General features: G+C 37.1%; 1 protein-coding gene across 1 annotated transcript in view; it reads left to right on the top strand.

Annotated features, from left to right (window-relative positions):
• Window positions 1-20,247, top strand: part of HIBADH (3-hydroxyisobutyrate dehydrogenase) — an 86,421-nt gene that overhangs the window by 7,485 nt on the left and 58,689 nt on the right. Inside the window, exons 2-4 of the mRNA XM_082282107.1 lie at window positions 937-1,097; window positions 5,493-5,602; window positions 8,051-8,172. Of these exons, the coding sequence (XP_082138233.1) occupies window positions 937-1,097; window positions 5,493-5,602; window positions 8,051-8,172 (393 nt within the window). The remainder of the gene's footprint in view (window positions 1-936; window positions 1,098-5,492; window positions 5,603-8,050; window positions 8,173-20,247) is intronic.

Genomic DNA, 20,247 nt, shown 5'->3' with positions numbered 1-20,247 from the left:
TATTCTGCATAACTTTTTCCTTTGTCGTAAAGGAGAAAGTATTTAATGTAATTGGCAAAGAAATCTAGTCACTGTCAAATTGTGCTGCCTTTGGATTAGGACTGTTCAGAGTGATGAGATAGTGATTGCAGTAGATGAATGCCTGCAATGCTGCTCCTGTCCAGAATTTGATGCTCACTAACTACTGGGAGGAGGTAACTGACTGAAACTGTAGTGTTTTCCACAGGTTGTAGGTTAGGCTTTATAGTTCTGTCTTGGTAGTATGGTAAATTGAATACAGAGGTTATTCATGCAAAGACGTCGTAATTATTTTTTTTTAATACTATATTTTGTTCTGGTTTTCACTATTTGAACTATGATTGCATGGCTCAAAGGATTTGCCATGATTTAGTATGGAGACTTTTCATCTTTAGGTTAGTGACTTGTATCTGATTGCAGGATCAGAAGAATCTGTGAGGGGCTGCATGAATTAAAGTGGCAGCCTGAGTCCATTTCTAGAGAACACATGCTATATCCCATGCCTGCAAGCAAAGTTGCCAGTAAAGAGTCTAAAATATATATAAAATTGGACTTTGCATATCTAGTTTAGAATTTAGACACGTAATAAAACATAGACAATCCTGCATATTTTAAATGTGCATTTGAGCTCTTCTCAGATCTTAGTTTTAGTACTGTATTTTTTGAAACACCCACATTTTCCTAATTACAATAATTTTCTTTGACATTTAGAAAAATCATTGTGGGATTGTGTTTGTGGCCCAATGTGAGCTATAATTTATGGTTTACATTATGTAAAATAGGATTCACATTTCCACTGTTTTTAAGCATAAAGCTGTTTAAATAACTGACAACAGATTACATGGTAGCTTTTATTACATCATTGTTGTACATTAGTCTAAAATGCAAATATATTGATCTTTACTGTTTTGAAATTAGTGTGTTCTAGGACTATGGCTTCCAAAACCCCAGTTGGATTCATTGGGCTGGGTAACATGGGAAATCCAATGGCAAAAAACCTGGTAAAACATGGATATCCAGTTATTGCATATGATGTCTTCCCAGAAGCTTGCAAAGAATTTCAGGACTTGGGTGCTCAGGTATAGTAATAAACTTTCTTTATTCCAAAAATAACTCTGTGTTGAATGGTTCCTGCATGCAATGCAACTAAATCATCTGGGTTTTTTTCTTGGTTAAGATCGCAGTCAGAACTGAAACAGCACAATGAATACAATCTGAATCTGTGAGGTTTCAGTTAGAGCAAAGGTATGCTTCTGTCCCAGGTAATTTTCCTGCTGTTTGCCAGAACTGCTACCTTGTCAAACTTCTCTAGCTGTCTTTCTCCCCACACTTTTTATGAGAGTAGGTTGATGGCCTGTTCTTTCACCTCCTCCTTTCTCCTGCTTCCTTCTCCCCCAGGTCTAGATGGCCAATGGGCTGCTTTTCATCTGGTTCCTACTTTGACCTTTTCAGGTTAAATGACCCTAGCCAAAAGTTCCTGCTGGCATAGCTGTAAGGGTTATAGGGACATATGAATGCTTTCCTGCTGCTTCAACGTGCAGTCCTCAGGGGCAGGGGAAAAATCTAATTATTTAAGTCCTTATTCTCTTGGAGGTGAGGAAGGATATGGTGAGAGAAGAGGAAGGAATGAAAAGGAAAAAGGAGGGAAGGAAATTGATTACATTAAGGAGCTTTACCTTCCTGCAATATACCCTGCAAAATCTTGGCCCTGTTCCAGCCAGTCCCACTGCTTTTCTTAATCTGTTAATACCCCCAGAATCCCATTCAGGCTCTCAGGTGGTTGTGTTATTTCTACATGTCTGTAACACATTTGAATGGTTTTGACATACTTAAAACTGTCACAATTTAGACAGTTGTAAGCAATGGATATGTGCTTAAAACACAGAAAAAATGAGTGCAGTGCAAAAATAATCCTCTCATGTAACAAGGTAGGGGATAGAAGGGACTCTTCCAGCAGTGGCAAGGAAATTATAGGTAGATCTAGACAGAGGAGCTGTGTGCCTTGAAAGTCTAAACTGTTAGGGCTAATTGCAGCTGTATTAAATAATGAGGTAACATCAAGATTCCTAGAAGATAAAATGATACCACATACCTGTTAGTAATTAATTGCAGCTCTCCTTGAATAATTACAGAATCTTGGCCTTAAGTGGAAAAGTAGGCTTTTCAGCTGCTTCTCCTAGCTAGTGTTCTTGTTTTGTTAAAGCAGCCAAGACCCTCAGGCATGAACCGGACCTGTCTTGAGTAAGACTCGGCAAATGGGAGAGACTGTTGGTTGTATTTTTAATTTGTGTTCTGCAGTGGGATCTCTTTGCTGTGGCTGCCCACGTTGATAGCTTTTTGTCTTTGTAATAGAATCCTTGGCATTCACTGCAAGACTAAACATGTGATAATAAAAGTGAACTGTAATGCTTTTAAAAATAAAGTCAAAAGTATGTTTTAAGATCATAAATCACTAAGAGAATACATGGGTAGGCTTAGATACAAATAAAACGCACTTAAAGAAAATATGTGAACATAACTTCCTCTTCTTGATCTATAGGTGTAAATCCTACTCCAACACTTATTTCAGGAGTTGAAAACTTGTGGGTCCATGGGGCCTTGTAGAAACTGCTGTAGAAGGAACATTGGGCTCTAAGGGCTGCCTTCTCTTTGGTCTGGCTGTAAGGGTAAAACCATCAGGAGTGTTACAGGGGTGAAATGACCCCAAGAGACAGTAAACCTAGTCAAATGGCCGTTGTTTAAGGCCAGCGCTACTACCAAGGTATAAGGCAGATGTGGGATGTTTGGCCATAAATCTGCACAATCTGTGATTCCACTTTCTTCAGCCACTGAAGCAAACAACTGGGAGGTGGTACATGTCAGAAAGCGGCCACCCGCCTGCTAATGGTGAATAGTAAGAGAAAAACTGGCTGAGCATGAGCGTATGGAACTTCACTTGGGGTGAAGCTTGGAGAAAGCTGGAAGGCTACAAACAAGGGAGACTATTGAACAGTGCTGTGAGTGAATAGGCTGCCTCTACGCTTTACTTACTGTCTTTACCTTTTGTCATTAATTATCACTTTTTGCTTCACACAGTGGAGTGTCATACATATATGCTTCAGTTTAGAGGTCTTTGTATCTAAGTCCTATCTCAGATTTAGAAGATTGAGAGTGTTATTGGAGTCATATGGTGCATAAAGCATCATAAAAATAGTGTACAGTAAGAATGGCATTTCAGGCAAACAATAATTAATTTACTTACTGTAAATATAAGTAAAAAAATAGGGAAGCTGTTTGGAACAAATACAAGCAGATGCACATATTGAAGGGCAGAACCAACTACCAGCAGTATGAGGAGAAGTCTCTCCTATCCAGTTGCATGCTGCAAAAGTTTGCTTGAACTAAAAAAGTATCAGAACATGTACAGATCTTGGTGGGCTGCTACTCTGAGCTAGTATGGTCTATGTTGGTAATCAACAATTAGTATTTGGTCTGTTTTTTAAAGTTATGCACATATTCTTAATGATTTCAAATGCTTAATGTTTTATAATAGATTTCAAATCATTCAGATTTGTTTCTGAGACACAAAGTCCCAAATAAAAGAAAGTTTTATATGCTGCTTATTGAACCAGGTAGGTAGATTATTTCAGGCAATATCATTCATATTTGTTAACAGCACCAAAAGGCCAAGAGTGACTATTCCTACTTTTAATTCCCACTTTGTTTTGCTACTTACTTCAAGGTAGCAGAAAGATTTTCCTTTGTATGGTTGTAAAAGTACTGTCCCAGTCTGTGTACATTTTAAATCTCATTTTCTTCATATAAAAGGCATGTTAGTATTTTGAAAGACATGGATAGAATAAATGAATTTCCATGTAGATGACTATGGTACTGTGTCTTCTTTGCACCTGTGTTGCTTAAGAATTGTTTAACACTGTAACCAAAACCCAGCTGTCTTCTGTCCATGTAGCCAAGTAGAAATTTGAGGCTGATGTGCTACTTCTGTTGTGTGTCCAGTACAGTATGTTTTTCAGCTTCTGGTTGAAAGATGCAAATGGGCCCCTGAGTCTTCAGCTGATACCCTGCAAACCTCTAAGAATAATGGAGATCATAGTTTCAAATAAGAAGACATATATAAATTCAGGTTCCAATTTCATACTTCCTCTAATAATACACATTGGGACTGAACCAAACCGGAGATACTCTGAACTAAACCAAAGGTGTCATACTTCTTTTTAAAGAGATAGGCTCTCTGGTCTCCAGGGAGGCAAGTCATAAAATTAACTAATCAGATATAGGTTTGCTGCTTATAATTGCCTCATTTATTCCTGCTAACCTTTGTTCTTTAGACTAGAGCATGTTTCCTTTTGTAATTGTGTGGTATGCCAGATGTTTTGTGCAGTATTAACTCATTCTTTCAAAACAAAATCTGCCATGTTTCTCAGTCCCATCTATGCCAGTTTCTTTACTATTTTTTCCCCAAGAGCCTTGTTCAGTGACTATATACAGTCTTCCTTTCTTTTGTTCACAAGTCAAATAAAAATCAAGAAGTTTCTCATGCTGTATCCCAGAAGTTCTTCAAGGCAAAATTTAGCATTTATTACAAATGACTGAAATTAGATTTGATCCTTGTGGGCTAAAGATAAAAGAATAAGCTGTATTTTTGTTGCAGTTTCCCCTGGGCTATGAATGTGTTAACAATGCAGTTTTGAAGAAATTAATTATTTCAGACCAGTACTGGACAGGAGTCTTAGTTGTAAATGCCTTCCAAGTGAAACTCACTACTTAGCTGTCAATATTTCATTTGTTGTGTATGTATCTTAAATACTATACTGCCTGCCTCTGAAAGTTACTTGGGAAAAGTAATATACCTTTCAATTTAGGTATGGTTATTTAACAACTAATACCTAATAATATATTTTGAAAATTTTTCAGATCTTTTTTGTGAAGGAGGCTTGAGCTGATAATTTCCCATTTTAAAAATGCCAATTGTAATATTGTGAGAAACATCAGTTAGTTTATCTGATTTCTTTTAAGGTGAGGCTCAGAGGTGCATTAAGTAATTTCTTCCTTTTTTCCTCAGTCTTCCTCTCTTTCAATGCCATATAGAAGACAAGGAAAACAGTGAGATTTTTGTGATCCTTTCATGTTGTCCCTCCTTAGAAACATTGTAGAGAAATATTTTGTTTAGATGCAGGGTTTGTAGTGAATTGAAGATTCATGAATGGGTTGATGGGATGAAAGCATCCCCCTTGGCAGATACTGTGGAGGAACTTCCATGATAGGAGAACCTTTTCTTTTTTTTTTTTTTCTTTCTGTTACTGGATCCAAATAACCAATATTTTCATTAGGAGAGGAGTTTTTCTTGTGTTTTAATTTTTTACCTAGCTTAGTTGTGACCCGTGAATACTAAAACCAAACTCATCAAACCTGTCTGACATTTCTTTTTCAGGAATTGTGTAAGCTAATATTGTTTGGTTTTTTTTCTTTAAAAGGTAACAGAATCCCCAGCAGATGTAGCAGAAAGAGCAGACAGAATTATTACCATGCTGCCTTCTAGTCCCAATGCAAAAGAAGTTTACACAGGAGCAAATGGAATTCTAAAGTAAGATTTTTTTGTAGTTTGGAGAATTTCCACTCATACTCAAGGTTTGTCTGATGATCGCTGTTGTTCTAGCTCTTGCTGCCTTCAGGGCACTGAATTAAATATTCTCTGTCCTGTCACTATTGATATTTTTAATTATATGAGTTCTTTTATACAGTGCTTGCTTTTGAATGGCTTTTGGCTAAAGTCTTAATTTTATTTTCAGCAGAATAATGATTTTTGTGCATATCAGGCAACTTAACTATTATCTGTCTTTTCAGTTGCATGGTTCTTTTACCATAATGTAATGTACTACACTCAAGTACAACTATAATATTTGCTGGCAACAAGTATTTGCTCAAATACTTTTTTCCTTAACTTGAAATCCTATAAATTAAATGTTCTGAAGAGACGCCATTGTGTCTTATAGTATTGAAGTGTATTACCATAGAATGGCTGACAAGACTTCATTGATTTCTATTCTTATTATCTGTTCATTACACAAAAAAATACCTGAAGAGTTTGTTTAATGTGAAACAGTGGTTTCTAACTTTTGTGGAGGGATTTCCACTGAGCCTTAAATCCATAGTCTGCAGAATTCTAATGCTCAGAGTTTTTGAACTTGCCAAGTCAAATCTAAATATAATTTAAAAGTCTGTTCTGGCTACATGTACACTGCTCCTGGCAGGGTGACTAAGGCTACTGGATACCTCTGAGGATCATGTAGGCTCTTACAGCTATCCAGGTTGGTAGGGTAAAGGAAGAAGCACATAGAAGACAAAAGTACAGTAGATTATCCAAAAATGATGATGCCTTTTTAGGTTTTGATTGTACAATATTAAGATGCAGTGATAAGAAAATGGAACTAGAGGAGAGGGATTTCTGTTGTTTATGCTGTATAGGAATAATAGTTGCTTCCTTCCCTTGATGTCTGTAGTTTAATTCCTCATAAAGTAGGACTGAGCAGATCTGAGTATCCATAGCTTAGACCCTTCAGGGAAGATGGGTAATTGAATCTGTCCCACAAAGCTCGGGAAGCAGCTGTGGGAGAACTGTACCCATGATGGCAGTGGTTTGAAGAACAATCGGCAGTACTTACTGATACAGTCCAGCCAGTTAATCTCTTGAGTACCTAGATGTGGAAAATCTGTCAGGGAACAGAGGATGTGGAAAGCAGTCCTATGCTGCTGCAGCTTCTCAGTCTCTATGTTAAGAGAAGGAAGTGTAATTTGGCAGTAGGGGATAATTGTTGCTCTGAGTGACCTGGTCCTTGCTCACTGGTTTGACTTTCATAAATTTTGTAAAGCTTTTAAAGCTTTACAAAAGAAAACTTTATTAACATGAAGTGTTTAAAGGTTGACTTAGTCATCCCTCTGTGTTACCAAGGAGCCTGTGCCAATGCTTCTTGTTCTAAACATAAACGGAGATGATATAGTACCTTATCTGCTGTGCTGGTAACTGCAGCAGCTTGTCCCTTCCATGAAAAGGGATGAGTTTTGTGTATGCAGCACTGTTTGAGTCTGGAGTTCCAGTGAGGTCACAATGTATACATTGAGAGATTATTTCCAGGAATCTGGGTAATTCAGTTAAGTGAAATCCACTGTACTGCCAACAGCATGCAAGGTGCAGTGGAGCTCTTTATCTGTCATGAGTAGCTTTAAATGGGACACCTTTTTATGACTGAAAAATTCTGGTGTTTGGTTTCATGGCAATTGCTGGTCAGGTGGACTAGAAATCATGATATAGTTCAATAGAAAGAGGGATAAAAATAAACTTTTTTGTTGTGGAGGGCAATAAAAAAGTTCAAATTTTGTAAATTTCAAAAATTTTATTGAATTTTTTAATCAGATATACAACTTTCTGTGATCTACAGTTTGGAATACAGATCTACCTAAATGTACTGGCTATCGGTGGGAAAACATTTTTCTCTATGCTTCACTTAAAATATTCAGTGGGCTTCTGTGGTTTTGGTTATGGTCTTTATGTAGAATAAATTGTAGAATGATTAAAAGAATGAAATCAGACCATTCTGATAAGAACTTAAGATACTGTATATATTAAAAGAACATTTTATTGTTATATATTAAATTTTAGGCTGTATCAGCAGTTGCTTAGAATGCATCTTAGGTGATCTTTGTATTATATACTACTCAGCTTGTATACTGGAAGGTTTTCCTAGTGCGTCCTTTTTGTGTAATTCTTTTGTAATAGTGTTTAAGAAGAACATCCTTTTTTGTGTTCCGCTTTTATTGGGCTTTGAATGATTCAAAACTGTGGTATACATACTCAGCAGTATAAATACTGAGCAGATCTTGCTCAAAAGGGTTTAAAACTTCACATTTACTAGAGTATCACAAAATGTCTGCACATTTACCATGCTGAGGGAAGCCAGTGCCATGGTAATAGTTGCAAATATCTCCTCATAATAATAGTAATTATAATAATAATAATAATAAATCTTTATTTTAGGAAAGTGAAGAAAGGCTCATTGCTAATAGATTCCAGCACTATAGATCCAGCAGTTTCAAAAGAATTAGCCAAAGCTGTTGAAAAAATGGGAGCAGTTTTCATGGATGCCCCAGTTTCTGGAGGTAAGTCTTCATTAGCAGTTTACCTCATATTGGACAAGTTGTCTCTTTGTTTGCAATTTCAGTCACCAATTTGTACCCTTACTGCTATAAGTTGCTTTTTTTTGCTATGTGTACAGTATTCTGTTTTGTTGTTGTTGTTTAATTGCATTACAGGTAAGTATGTTATTACAGGAGTATTCTTAGGACTTAGGAGTATGCTTTTGTGTTAGACTTGGAGAAAAAGCTTTCTTGGGATATGGTACTGTGGTCCTTTTAATTTAACTTCTTTCATAAAGTTGCATTTTTATGCAGTTATTCACATTCCTTCAGCCTCCATCTGTTTCTTTCTGTTAGGGAAAAACTGGTTGTCATTAAGCAGTTCTGTTGGGTTTTCATTAATTAAAAAGGAGAGAATGAAGTGAGGAATATAGGATTTCTTTATCAAAAGAAAACAGATTTGTCTGGTTTTATAACAGTTGAAGAATGTGGGTGATAATTGTCTATTCTTAAAAGTTGCTAACTACTGATCTCTGAGTATTTAGTCTCTTGTAAGAAATAATATAGAGCAGGAAAGTATTTTCATTTTGTGGACAAAGGAGAGCAAAAACAAAATTAATGTTTTGAAAACAAAAAAATAACTGATAGTTTCTATTGTTGAATTCTTCTCCAAAACACCTAGAATTAGAAGGTGAGGAAACCTCATTTTATGTGGGAAAATCATGAGGTTTTTACAATCCACTCTAAAAATTAATGTAAGGGGAATTTTGAGAATTCTTTATCTTCCTGATGAGTAAAAACTAACAATCTTTTTAGTTTTCAACTGTGAACTAAGGCAGGATTTGACTACACGCTAAAAGCCAAAATTTTCATCCAAATTCTATTGTGAACAGAAAATAGGAAGATCCAGGTAGGTGATACTGAAGGATATAATGGAGAAGACAAGATTCTTACTTCTCAGCCAAAATAGTAGTTCTGTTTGATAAAGCCAGGGAGCTAATCAGCCTGGGAAGAAAAACCAAAGAAAAAATGTATTTTGGGCAGATGATGTATTTATCTGATTCTTTTTTTAAACACAGCATGGCTTTCTGCTTATCAGTTGGGCAATTCTGATGTACTCCTATGTTGTTTTCTTCAATCCCTTTCTGCCAAATATGCTGTTTTCCTGAGGGAATTATTTACCTTTTAGAAATGTCTGTAATCTATTTTTACCTGTAAATTTTTGCTGTAAGGCTGACTATAACTACAAAGAAAAAAAAGAAAAGATAGCGTCTGAAAGAACTTTAGCTGTTTAGGGGGTTTTGTTCCTTGAGAAAATGGTAAGGGCAAGACAGTTAATATGATAACATATAGTTGACTAGTATGAATACAGATGGCTTTTTTCATGTTAGTGGTTTATCTGAATACAAATAACTCGGTGGTTAGTGCCAGTTACAGATTTAGGGATATCCTGAATAAGGGGGAAAGAATTGAGACTTAACTTTTCTAGTCCTTAATATGTTTGTGAAGACCAAGGAGCACTCTGTGCAAATCATGTTTGAAGTGGGCACTTGCTAGAAATGGGAGAAGTTAAGTCTGTTGGAAAAAAAACTTTAATGTTATGCTTTGTTATTTCCATCTTTCAATACCTAGCACATCAAGTCTTTGGGGTATTTTTGTATGTCCTGACAGCATTGTTGGCCTTCTTACAAAACACTAAATGGAGAAGTATGCTTGGCTCTCTAGAAATTGGCAGGCACTATGCTGTTGCTGTGCAATGCAATAGAGTTGGCAGGCGTTTCAAGGAGAGTGTTTGTGGGACAGAGGGAGGAGGAAGAGAAAGCAGCATGCCTGAAGTGTCCTCTTTAGAGCTGTCTGTTTACTAGCTGTTATTGGCAGACAACTCCACTTGTGTTTTTAGGTATTTGGGTGTTGCCTGATGTTAGCATTCATCTGCACAGTGAACAAGTTCACAAACTGAATAATATTTTGGAAATTGCTCGGTCTGTAAACCCCGGGGAGAGATAGTAGTGATTTTAATCCTGTCCTGACATTGCAAATGAAGAATCTTTGGGCATAGCATTAGGCCCAGATTTTAGTGGCTTGTTTGCAGCCTTGCCCCCAAAAGATGAATTCTCTTGATCTTTTTCAGATGGGCCTGCATGCCAATTTAGTAGTGCTGTCTTCTTCATATGATTGGCCTACAGCATTTACTTGCAGCTTACAGTCAGGACCCATTAAGTAGAAGCTGATGAACCAAGTCACTGTAGTATTATTTTGTAGTCAGTGACTTCAGAAAATACTTCTTATCCCAGTAGTTGCATGCAGATTATGCTGCTAATGCTGTCTAGAGATAGCAATCGCTTTAGCCTGGGATTAGGATCTCTTGCAGGTCCACATGAGAAAGTTGTGTCATGGTTCCCAGTGCTGCCCTGGTTTGTGACCTCTTTGTGAGCATGAGACAAATGAGGAAACACTTCAAAATCCATGTTTTTTGGTTGGTTTTTTTTTTTAATCTAGACAGGAAATTTATCTCTGTGAAGACTGGATTCTTCATCTTTGTATGTATAAAAGTATTTTAAAGCACACATTATCACAGAAGCATATTTAAAACTGACTTCTGTTGGCACAAGATACTACTGGCTAAGTACAGGATCTAAATTTAGCCTTCAAGAATTGTGTCAAATTTGTCCTCCCACTGATTTCAGTAGAAGTATGATACAGATTCTCACCTTGTAATCCAGAGTAAACTTCACTAGTGGCTTCACTGACGCTGCTGTAATAGTTCTGTCTCTTTAACTCAGTAGACAAAATAATAATTTCCGAAAGAGCATTGACTGATTTTTTTTTTTTTTATTTCTGATGTGATTCTTTCTTTGTTGTAAGCATTGTTAGTGTTCAGATACAACCTTTTCAACTTTTTTCCCCTTCCACTGACTATTGAAATTGTATCAACTCCATATCTGCTCAAAATACATTGTACAGCATTCTACTGGGACTTCACAAAATGATGTGACAGCTTGATTTGTTTTTCTGGTTTTGGAGGTATGAAAAAAATGTTTTCAACTGTTTTGTAAATCTGGTTCTTTAAGGTCCGATAATGAAACTTTAGAAGATCTTCCCCTTCACTGTGTCCTTTGGACAAGAGAGTAGTCAGTTAAAAAGTCAGACTGCTAATTGTTAGTAAGAGCTGTCATACAGAGAACTGTAGTCATGCTAAAATGGTAATAAAGAGTAGAATAAAAGATTTTGTTTTTAGAAACTGCGTTGGAGGTGGCTAGAAGAGGTTGTAGTTTCTATTCCAGCTGTCATTTCAAACTGTTTCATCTTACAGTACTGCTTCCGTAAACTTCAGCTAATCATTAAGTGATGGAAACAGTATTAATAGTAACACTGACAAGTTAAGACTTCAGGTCACTGTTAATGTAAAGTATAATGTGAGTCCTTGAGGGCTGCGTTGCAGACTTATTCCCTGCATGGCCAGATCTCTACTTAATATGGAGCAAAGGAAAAAAAATTATTAGAAACACTCTGGAGATGTTTTATTTTATTTTATTTTATTTAGCAATATATTTCATTATTCCAGCTGTTTTGTTGTTTTTTTTAAAAGGGGCACCTTCCTGAAACAGGAGAAGCAAATTATGTTTCTCTTACTTGAACGTTGAAGGCACGTTGTGCTGTGTCTTTTCCAAGGGAAGCAGAAGAGTTAAGACTTTATGCACACTAATGCTTGCCAAGATGATTTGAAAGGCACTTTCAGACTAGACTAAATAATAGGAATTAGGAACAAGTAGTTCAAACATTGCATCTCTTAGCTTGTAAGTTCTGTTGTAATAAAGATGCATAATCAATATCTTTGCCAGAATTAAACTGATTTAATAGACCTGTCTTTGTTGGGGAGCCTTTGTAGAGCTACTTGAACTGGTTTCATTAAGTTGTGTCTACTTTGTTTCTTTAGCTTTGTGCACCTTTAGAGAACTGCAGTCTTATGACTTTATGGGAGTGGAAGAGTTGGTGGGTTAATTCAGTGTCTCTAATTTGAGGCATCTATGTCGTTTTTAATAAACACAAAGAATAAAATAAGGAATCTCCTGAATTCAGTGACGTAGAGGTTTGGTATAGTTTTGGTTTTCTGGTCTGGAAGGCAGTGATTGGATCTGTTAGGATCTTTGAAACACTATAAAGATGAAGCAGGTTTGTTGATTTCTGTATTTTGATTTTGCCTCTGATTCACGAGTTCTTTTACTCAGAGGTTGCATTAAAAGGCTGAAGACGCTGAGTTGTTCTTCTAATTTGATGTTTATTAATTCTTATCTGTAGCACAGCTGCACGGAGTGTGCCTTCTAAGTTAACAAGGTGGAAAATGTTCTAACTTCCAAGGCCATTTAAAGTCCAGACTATCCAATTATGGAATGCCAACTAATTTATTTTTACTTATAACCCAGTAACTATTCATTTATGATCCGCATTGCAGGTTTTTTGAACCAATACTAGAACAATATCTGAACACCCAGATTTGTGAAGGAGGAGGAAAGAAGAACAAACCCACACCCAAAATCCTCCATCTTGTTACTAAATCCCATAAACCTAATTTTTCTACATCTCTACATGTTCCACCCAGTGACATAACAAATTTCTTTTTAATTACACAGCAACAATCTCAGTGCTATCACATAAAAAGGGAAGCCTTTCCCCGGGCCTCAGGTCAAATGCAGTGTGCTTTTGAGGATCATTGCCTGTCAGCACTGAAAGACTGAAATTCTCTGAACCCAGGGTTCCAACATCGGTTCATGAATTTAGAACTAATAATTCTGACCTATCCCCCTCAATGGCAGGTGTTCTTGTTGGTGAGGAAAAACATCTAAAGGCATAGCAGTATTTGCTCCATTATTGTTTCTGGATTTATGTTTTTATGCTGTATTTTTAAAGCCTAAATGTGTGTGCTCAGAATGGCCACAATGTTCTCTGTGTTCCTGGTATTGAGTATAACACTTTTACCTCACTTCCTTTGCTCTTCCTCAGTCACTACATGTCTCGTGTAGTTTTTTCTTTCCTGACATGTTTCTTAATTTCTCTGTTTACATTTTTTGCTGAAGGCATTTAATCATACTAATTTTTTGCAGTCTGTGATCTAGGGATGGTAGTAGAAATTACAATGTACAGCCTTAATACTAAAGGTAGTGTGAAAAATATCACTGAGTTATTCTGAAATTTAGATGAGGGAAAATAATGCAGGAAGTAACTGATGACAAAAAAGGGAAGAATCGGGTGAACTGATTTAAGGAAGCTGAAATGAGGATGAAAAAATATTTTGAAATCTGAGATGCTTAAAAAGCTTCTGATTTCTAATAACTTATGTTTTAAATTATATAACAATACTTCTTTGTCAAAATAAAGCTAGTTTAATAGAGCTGTTTTGTTGGAGAGAAGATGGAAAGGACTGAAGATCTTGAGAATCTTACACATTGGGAAAATGCATGTTTTGATACAGAGGGGAGGAAATATAAACCCTGTGCAAATATCACTTTGTTGGTAGCAGCTGCTGTTTCAGAAGAGTTAGGTAGTATATTTACTTACGTGCTGACTTTGCAAGGCTCTTTTCTTCTATAAGTCTATTATGCCTTTTGCATTCTCTATAAAATAAGGTAGCAGAAGTTAAGGAAGAATGAACAGATTGTTGAGAGTATCATCTAAAAATGTTCACTGGGGTGGAGACAATTATCCTACAATGACTAAAAGGGTGGAATAAATGATTTTATTAAAGCATATTGTATATTTTGGCAATAAAATTGTGTGTAGTCTGGCCAAATAGTGACCAATGTGCAGAGAAACATATCTGTCTCCATTTATTCAAAGGTGTAAAGATGAGTTATTCAGGCTGGCTCAATGGGATATAACCAGGAATAATAGGCTGGAAATCATTAAGGAAAGAAAAATGCGTGCCGTGTCTACCAGGAAAAATGTCCTAACGACATTCTTCATACACTGTGGAATAATTTCCAAAGGAGACAGTTGAAGCCAAGTATCTCAACACGCTTTAAACTGTACTGGGCAAAGTGCTAGGAACTATTCTGTAGGGAAAAATCTACAACAGGCAGGAGGATGGCTACATGATCTAATCGGTCTTTTCCATCTCTAATGTCTACAATCCTGTTGTGTTCTCACACATGGTGTTCAAAAACACTTAAAGGAAAACTGTCCAGATGGAAGTTAGAAATCCCTGTGGCACTCTTTGAAAAAGAGTAAGGAATAAGTGCAGAGTTAGAGCCAACATTCCTTCTCTCAGTAAAAATGGTTCTAATATTCACTGCTGCATGTGAGCTGTTACCACATTCCTAATAACTTCTCTGTTTGCTTGTGGTTACTTTAATGCTAGTATCAGGGTCTTCCTGTCAAATGTTCTGAGATACCGAGAGTAGGGAAGATCTACAAATGTCAGCCTGTCATAAGTCCTAGGGAATAAAAGTAAATTTTATTTCATTTTTTAATTTTTGATTGCTTCTCCTAGAGAATGTTTAAAGTTAAGGGGTTGCAGGTGGTGTTTGGGAATGTTTCTGGAATGAAGTGATGGCTTTGAAGCTTTCTACAAAGTTTGTTTTGGTTTTAAATATTCATGGACATCTTTTTCTCTCTTTTTGTTCTTTCCATGGAGTGCCTTGTTCAAAGTGTGTATTTTTCATGTAGTCAAAAAAACCTAGCGTGACTCCTGTGCTCTTGGGACAGTGGGGATGATGAGCACCAGACCTTAATAATCCCCTGACTCCATATGAGTCCTAATTCCATACTGTGCTAAATGTGGATGGTGCACATGTCAGTACTGAGCCTAGCACCAGGCACACAGAGCGGGAAGTCTGAACAGGAAGGCACCGTGCAGAGTAGGCTGGGAGTGCCCTGTGCCTGTGCAGCGGCCATCAGTGTGGGAACAGTCCTGCCAGCCACGAGCTCTGGAGGTGCCACTGGAGAAAATGCAGTTTTCTCTGAATCTTAATACAAAGCAGTTGTACTTGTAATTCAGTGTTGCCTTAAACAGATTTTTTTCAGTCTGTGTGTGGAGTTCCTGATTTTTGGGGGGAAAAAAAAAATCTAGAGAAACCTTACTAACTGGCTTCAGCTGGCATAGAGTTAATTTTGCTCCTAGTAGCTGGTACAGCGCTGTTTTCTTCAGAATGAGAATTATGTTGATAACACACTGATGTTTAGTTCTTGCTAAGTAGTGCTTACTTCCAGTCAAGGACTTTCCGTTTCCCATGCTCTGTCAATAACAAGGTGCACAATAAGCCAGGAAGGAGCATTGCCAGGACAGCTGACCTGAACTGGCCAAAGGGTTATATTCCATTGCATAGAACGTCATGCTCAGTATATAAACTGGGGGAATTGCCTGGGAGGGGCTCATTGCTGCTTGAGAATGGGCTGGACATTAGTCAGTGGAGCAACTGTACTGTGCATTACTTGTCTTTCTTGGGTTTTATTTCACTCTCTCTTTTTGTTGCCTCCCTTTTCATCACCATTTATTATTATTACTACTATTGATATTATTGTTATAATTACTCTATTTTATTTCAGTTATTAAACTGTTCTTATGTCAATGCATGGATTTTACCTTTTTTTATGTTTCTCCTCTCCATCCCACTGGGAGAGGGTGAGCGGTGAGTGGCTGCACGGTACTACTTCTTTGCCAGCTGGGGTTAAATCACACCACTTATTTAAATGGACTGGGACACTGAAGATGTGGCCCAACATAGAATTACATGTTTTATTTTGTCTGTTATTCATCAAGAGAGATCTGCAGATCTTACACTAGACATGTGGAAAGAAACATTAACATCCTAAGTGTCTGAACCTTAGGACACATCTTAAGCCTTAGGACACATTTGTGCAAACTGCTCTGTGTTGAAGAATGCTCCTTTGAAGGCCCTTTAAACACTTAAACTAAAGAAGCAAAAAAGAAAAGAAACAAACACACATGGGGTAAATTTTGCAGGCAGGGAGAGCTAACCTTGTCTTGTGGTGCAGGCCTTTGAAAGTAAATCACTTGTTGATCCCCTAAATAGCTGAATCCAGGATGAGTAGGAATGAAAGCTGATCTTCTATTTACCCCCATCTGGATGATGCTCTAGTATTCTGGGTTCCTTGTGTTTCATTTTTAAAGTCATAGTGATGAGCAGGCCAAGTATTGGATTTATTTGTGACAATATTATTCTATGACCCGGAGCCATTCTAAGTCACTGGATCATTGCAGAATGTTGTCTTGTCGTTCAGAACATTTTTATATTTTGAGAAGTGTCTTGTGTGACTAAACAGGGGGAGAATGTTCTAGCAGAAGTAGTCCCTATGCACTTGAAACAAATACCTAAAAATTATTCCATATTTGCAGTGTTTAGTGTAGTGCTGCCCATTGTGAAACAATTCAGTAGCTTGAGCTTTTGTCCTTAGCAGAACAGCTCCTGATTAATCCACAGGGAGCACATAGAAATACCAAGATTTCCTAATTTTTCTTCCTTCAACCGCATTTAAAAAAACCATGATTTGTGTCATGAAATAAAACAGTAAGGGAAAGAGTATTGCCTTTTACCATTAATAAGCATTTAGAATCCAACTGTCAGCATACAAGCTATGTAAATGTTCACCTTTCAGTTTGTCCAACAGTATTTAGTCCTGTTGACTCACCACTTCAGTCTACTGAAAAGCGGAGGACAGAGGAGGGTCTTGCAGTTCCAGAGCTGAAGAAACAGTTTTTAACTACAGTTCTCTTCATGCCAAGTACAACATAGGACTTGAAGTGGGAAAAAAATTTATTTACTGCACTGTATTTGACCTATAATTTTAACCCTTAAAATTTGGTTCTTATTTTAATTCCTGTAGTTTTGCTGGGACACGTTGTGTGGAATTTCCTAAACCTTATACAGCTTTAACCGTATCTGTTCGTAAGAAAAATTAAGAGATGGCTTGATGGGAACAGACTAATGCATGGAAATTTTATCCCAATGCCATACCTTCAGTTTCTCTTCCTGGTTCTGTAAGCAGTTGTGTTTTAATTATTCTGTGTTCTGGAAGAATGTTAAATTATTTGTGGCAAAATGGGGGGAGCAGTGTGAAACACTGTCACACTTTATTAAACTCTTTATGTATTTTAAGTAAATCCGCATAATGATTTGATAATATCCCGGTATGTTGTTTGACTGCTGGTAAACTAATGGAGTTAGGGTTTCTTTTTAATGTGAAGCTTAGCAAATTGACAGGAATACTAATCTGACATGTAATTATTATCCATTTGCTTTATTTAACGAGTTGCTGCAAACTGTGTAAGATTCTAGTGACGCAGTGATCGTATAGTTTAACCATACACAGTCAGAAATGTGCATTTTGGCTGTCATTTTGTTTTCGATTCGTGTTTCCATTGCTTTCTGAGAATGTATGGTGGGAATGTGTGGTTTGTGGCTCTTAGTGTATTTGCCACAGCGAGTACAAAGAAAGTAACATTGACTTTTAGCTGTGGCTGAGGAGCCTACTACTTGTGTTTCATTTGTGTTAGATTTCTTGGGTTTGCTTAAAATTGTGGATTTCATTATGAAACTAACATGGAGGTAATCTGTAGAGACACATGACTATACATGGTTAGCTGTTCGACTTGGTTGATTTCTGAGGTCCAGCATTTTTCTGATTAAACTACTTCCCAGAATTGCTACAATTGCTAGTAGTCTGAAAGCAGTATTTGGTAGGAGCTAGATGCTTTTTGTCTTGAGTAAGGCATTTTATGTTGCACGTGCAAGAAGAACAGCAATTTCCTTCCTCTTTTAAAAGCTGAAGGACAGCTGGAGAAAGGAATTTTCAGTAGGTTATCAGCATGTGAAACGTTGTCATAGTCGAGCCCTATGTAGTTAGAGTAAACCAGGGGTGTGTCTAACTTTCCTCTTTCTGCAGATACTCATCTTAGGATTTATATTAGCGGGGAGTTAGGGGTGATGCTGGGGCAGTGGTAGAGTTTTGTAGTGGAAGCACAAAATGAGAAACTGATGTGAATTTGGCAAGCAGGAGAGTTTCCTGAGATACAACATCCTCTTAGCAGCCTCAGCCTGAATCTTGGCTGCCTCAGAGGGGTCCCACCCTGTCCAAGATGGAAGTTCCTGCAGAGAGCCCTAATAGCATCCCTCACTGCCTCAACAAATCATGTTAAGGCATGGGACTTAACTGCTGTGAAACAGTGCAATAAATTCCTCTCAGGACCAAAATGAACATACTTGATCACCTAAATGCATCATTCCAGTTCCAGAACAAGCTGAACTATAGAAAAGCATTTCTATTAGTAACATTACAACAACTGGCACACCTATTAAAGAAGAAGGTGGTTAATCTGTTACTGTTTGGTCAGTGACACTTTTTTTCCCACTGTATTAATATGCTCGGCAATTCTTAACACTAAATGTGACTATGTACATTTACTTAGTATGTTGTTTTCTTTAGTAGACAATTACACCAATCTTGAATGGAGCATTTTTTTGGTTACTGGAGTAAAGGAATCTTAGAAGATTGAAACAGTAGGCAGCAAGGCTTGTTAAGGAGGTTTTTATTTTACAAGCCCTCAAGAATTCAGAATATGGCTTGCTTACTACTTTAAAAAGTCCAAATGTCCTTATAGACCCCATTTCAGAGCCAGCATCAAATCTATGCTATACTTGTCTAAAAATCCAAACATGCACTCTTGGCTGTTACTGTTTACTGAATCAGAACCCTACTGTTTCTACTTGCACTGTATCTAATTTAATGTAAGTGACCGCAAAAACTAGAATTATTTATATGTTGGCACCTAACAGCTCCACTATAGTTAAGGGTCTGTTGGCATTTCCATTATAAACCTCCCTTTGAGAGGTTTATAACTTGGCGGTTTTACTTTTGCTTCAGGCTCAAATGTGCCATTTTCATCCAAGCACAAATTCTTCTACAGAATTTCATTTAAATCAGTTTGGCCATTATTTATTTTAGAGTGTGTATGTTGGGGAGTGGAAGGGAACACACTATTTAATTTTGGTTTCAGAAGCTTTTTGGTCAGACTATATAATGAAAGAAAAATGGTGCTTTTTATTTTATTTTGTAGAGACTTAAACCTTCCTTGGATGTTACTAAGCCCATGCTTTTTCAGGTTTCTGCCAATGCTCACATGCAATGCATCCACTCCCACTCATCCACCCACCCATCTTGCCTGCCCCTGCCCAATGACATGCTTTGAGGAAGCATCCCCAGGCTTCTGGCAGAGAAAGGTTTTTGGGGAAGTGGATGAAGTAACATACAATGGGTGTCCTGTTGAGAGGCCTTAGGCCAGCCAGTCCAACCAAGGAAGCAGATGGAGCTTAATTGGAAAAAGATGGGCTGAGTGCAGTTGTCAGTCAAATGTAACCCTATGTGGTTAAGAGTGGCATTTCCTATGGCTCTGCCATTTCTTGTGGGATCTGTGTAAATTACTACTTGGGTGCAGTAATTCTCAGACTCTAAAAGTGGTGTGAGTTTCCGTTTTCCCTTGCTCCTGAATGCTGAACCACAGAGGATTTCAACACTTTTTTTAGTCAGAAATTCTTGCCATAGTACTCTATTATTATGCTAATTAAATTCTTGCCCCACAAATAATAGGTATCTATAATGTTTCAGAACTAATCATAGTAACGAAGTACCAGTGTTCTTTTGCACAGTGACTTAAGAGTAAAAAGAAGGGAAATGGTGGACGGAGAGGTAGAAGCTTTTATTAGACCAAATAATACAGCTGAAAATAGAAAACAAGTTTCTGAGTCAGTTCTTTCACCACATTACACAAGAAGCAATAAAGTACAATAGTGTTTGTTGGTTTTTTCCTTTGCTATTGAATTACAAGAAAAAGCTAGTCAATGGAAAACAAAGTAGGAAGAGAATATGTGGTTTGGCAGCTTCTTGTGTACTCTTTCTTTTGAGATCTTTTATTTCAGGTAATTCATGCAGATTACTGACTGGACAGACAAGTAATGAAAATGCTTTGTTATATTTTGTCATCTGTTTTATTAACAAAAGATAAAAGGGAAGCATGAGTGTAATTAATTATGGCAGCAGACACAAACAGCTTGTTACACCATAAAACATTAGATCCCATTGAAGTAT

The sequence above is a fragment of the Coloeus monedula genome (genome assembly GCF_965178545.1).
Source record: "Coloeus monedula genome assembly, chromosome: 1".
In the NCBI taxonomy this organism is placed as follows: Eukaryota; Metazoa; Chordata; class Aves; order Passeriformes; family Corvidae; genus Coloeus; species Coloeus monedula.
This window is presented reverse-complemented; position numbering and strand designations above follow the sequence as displayed.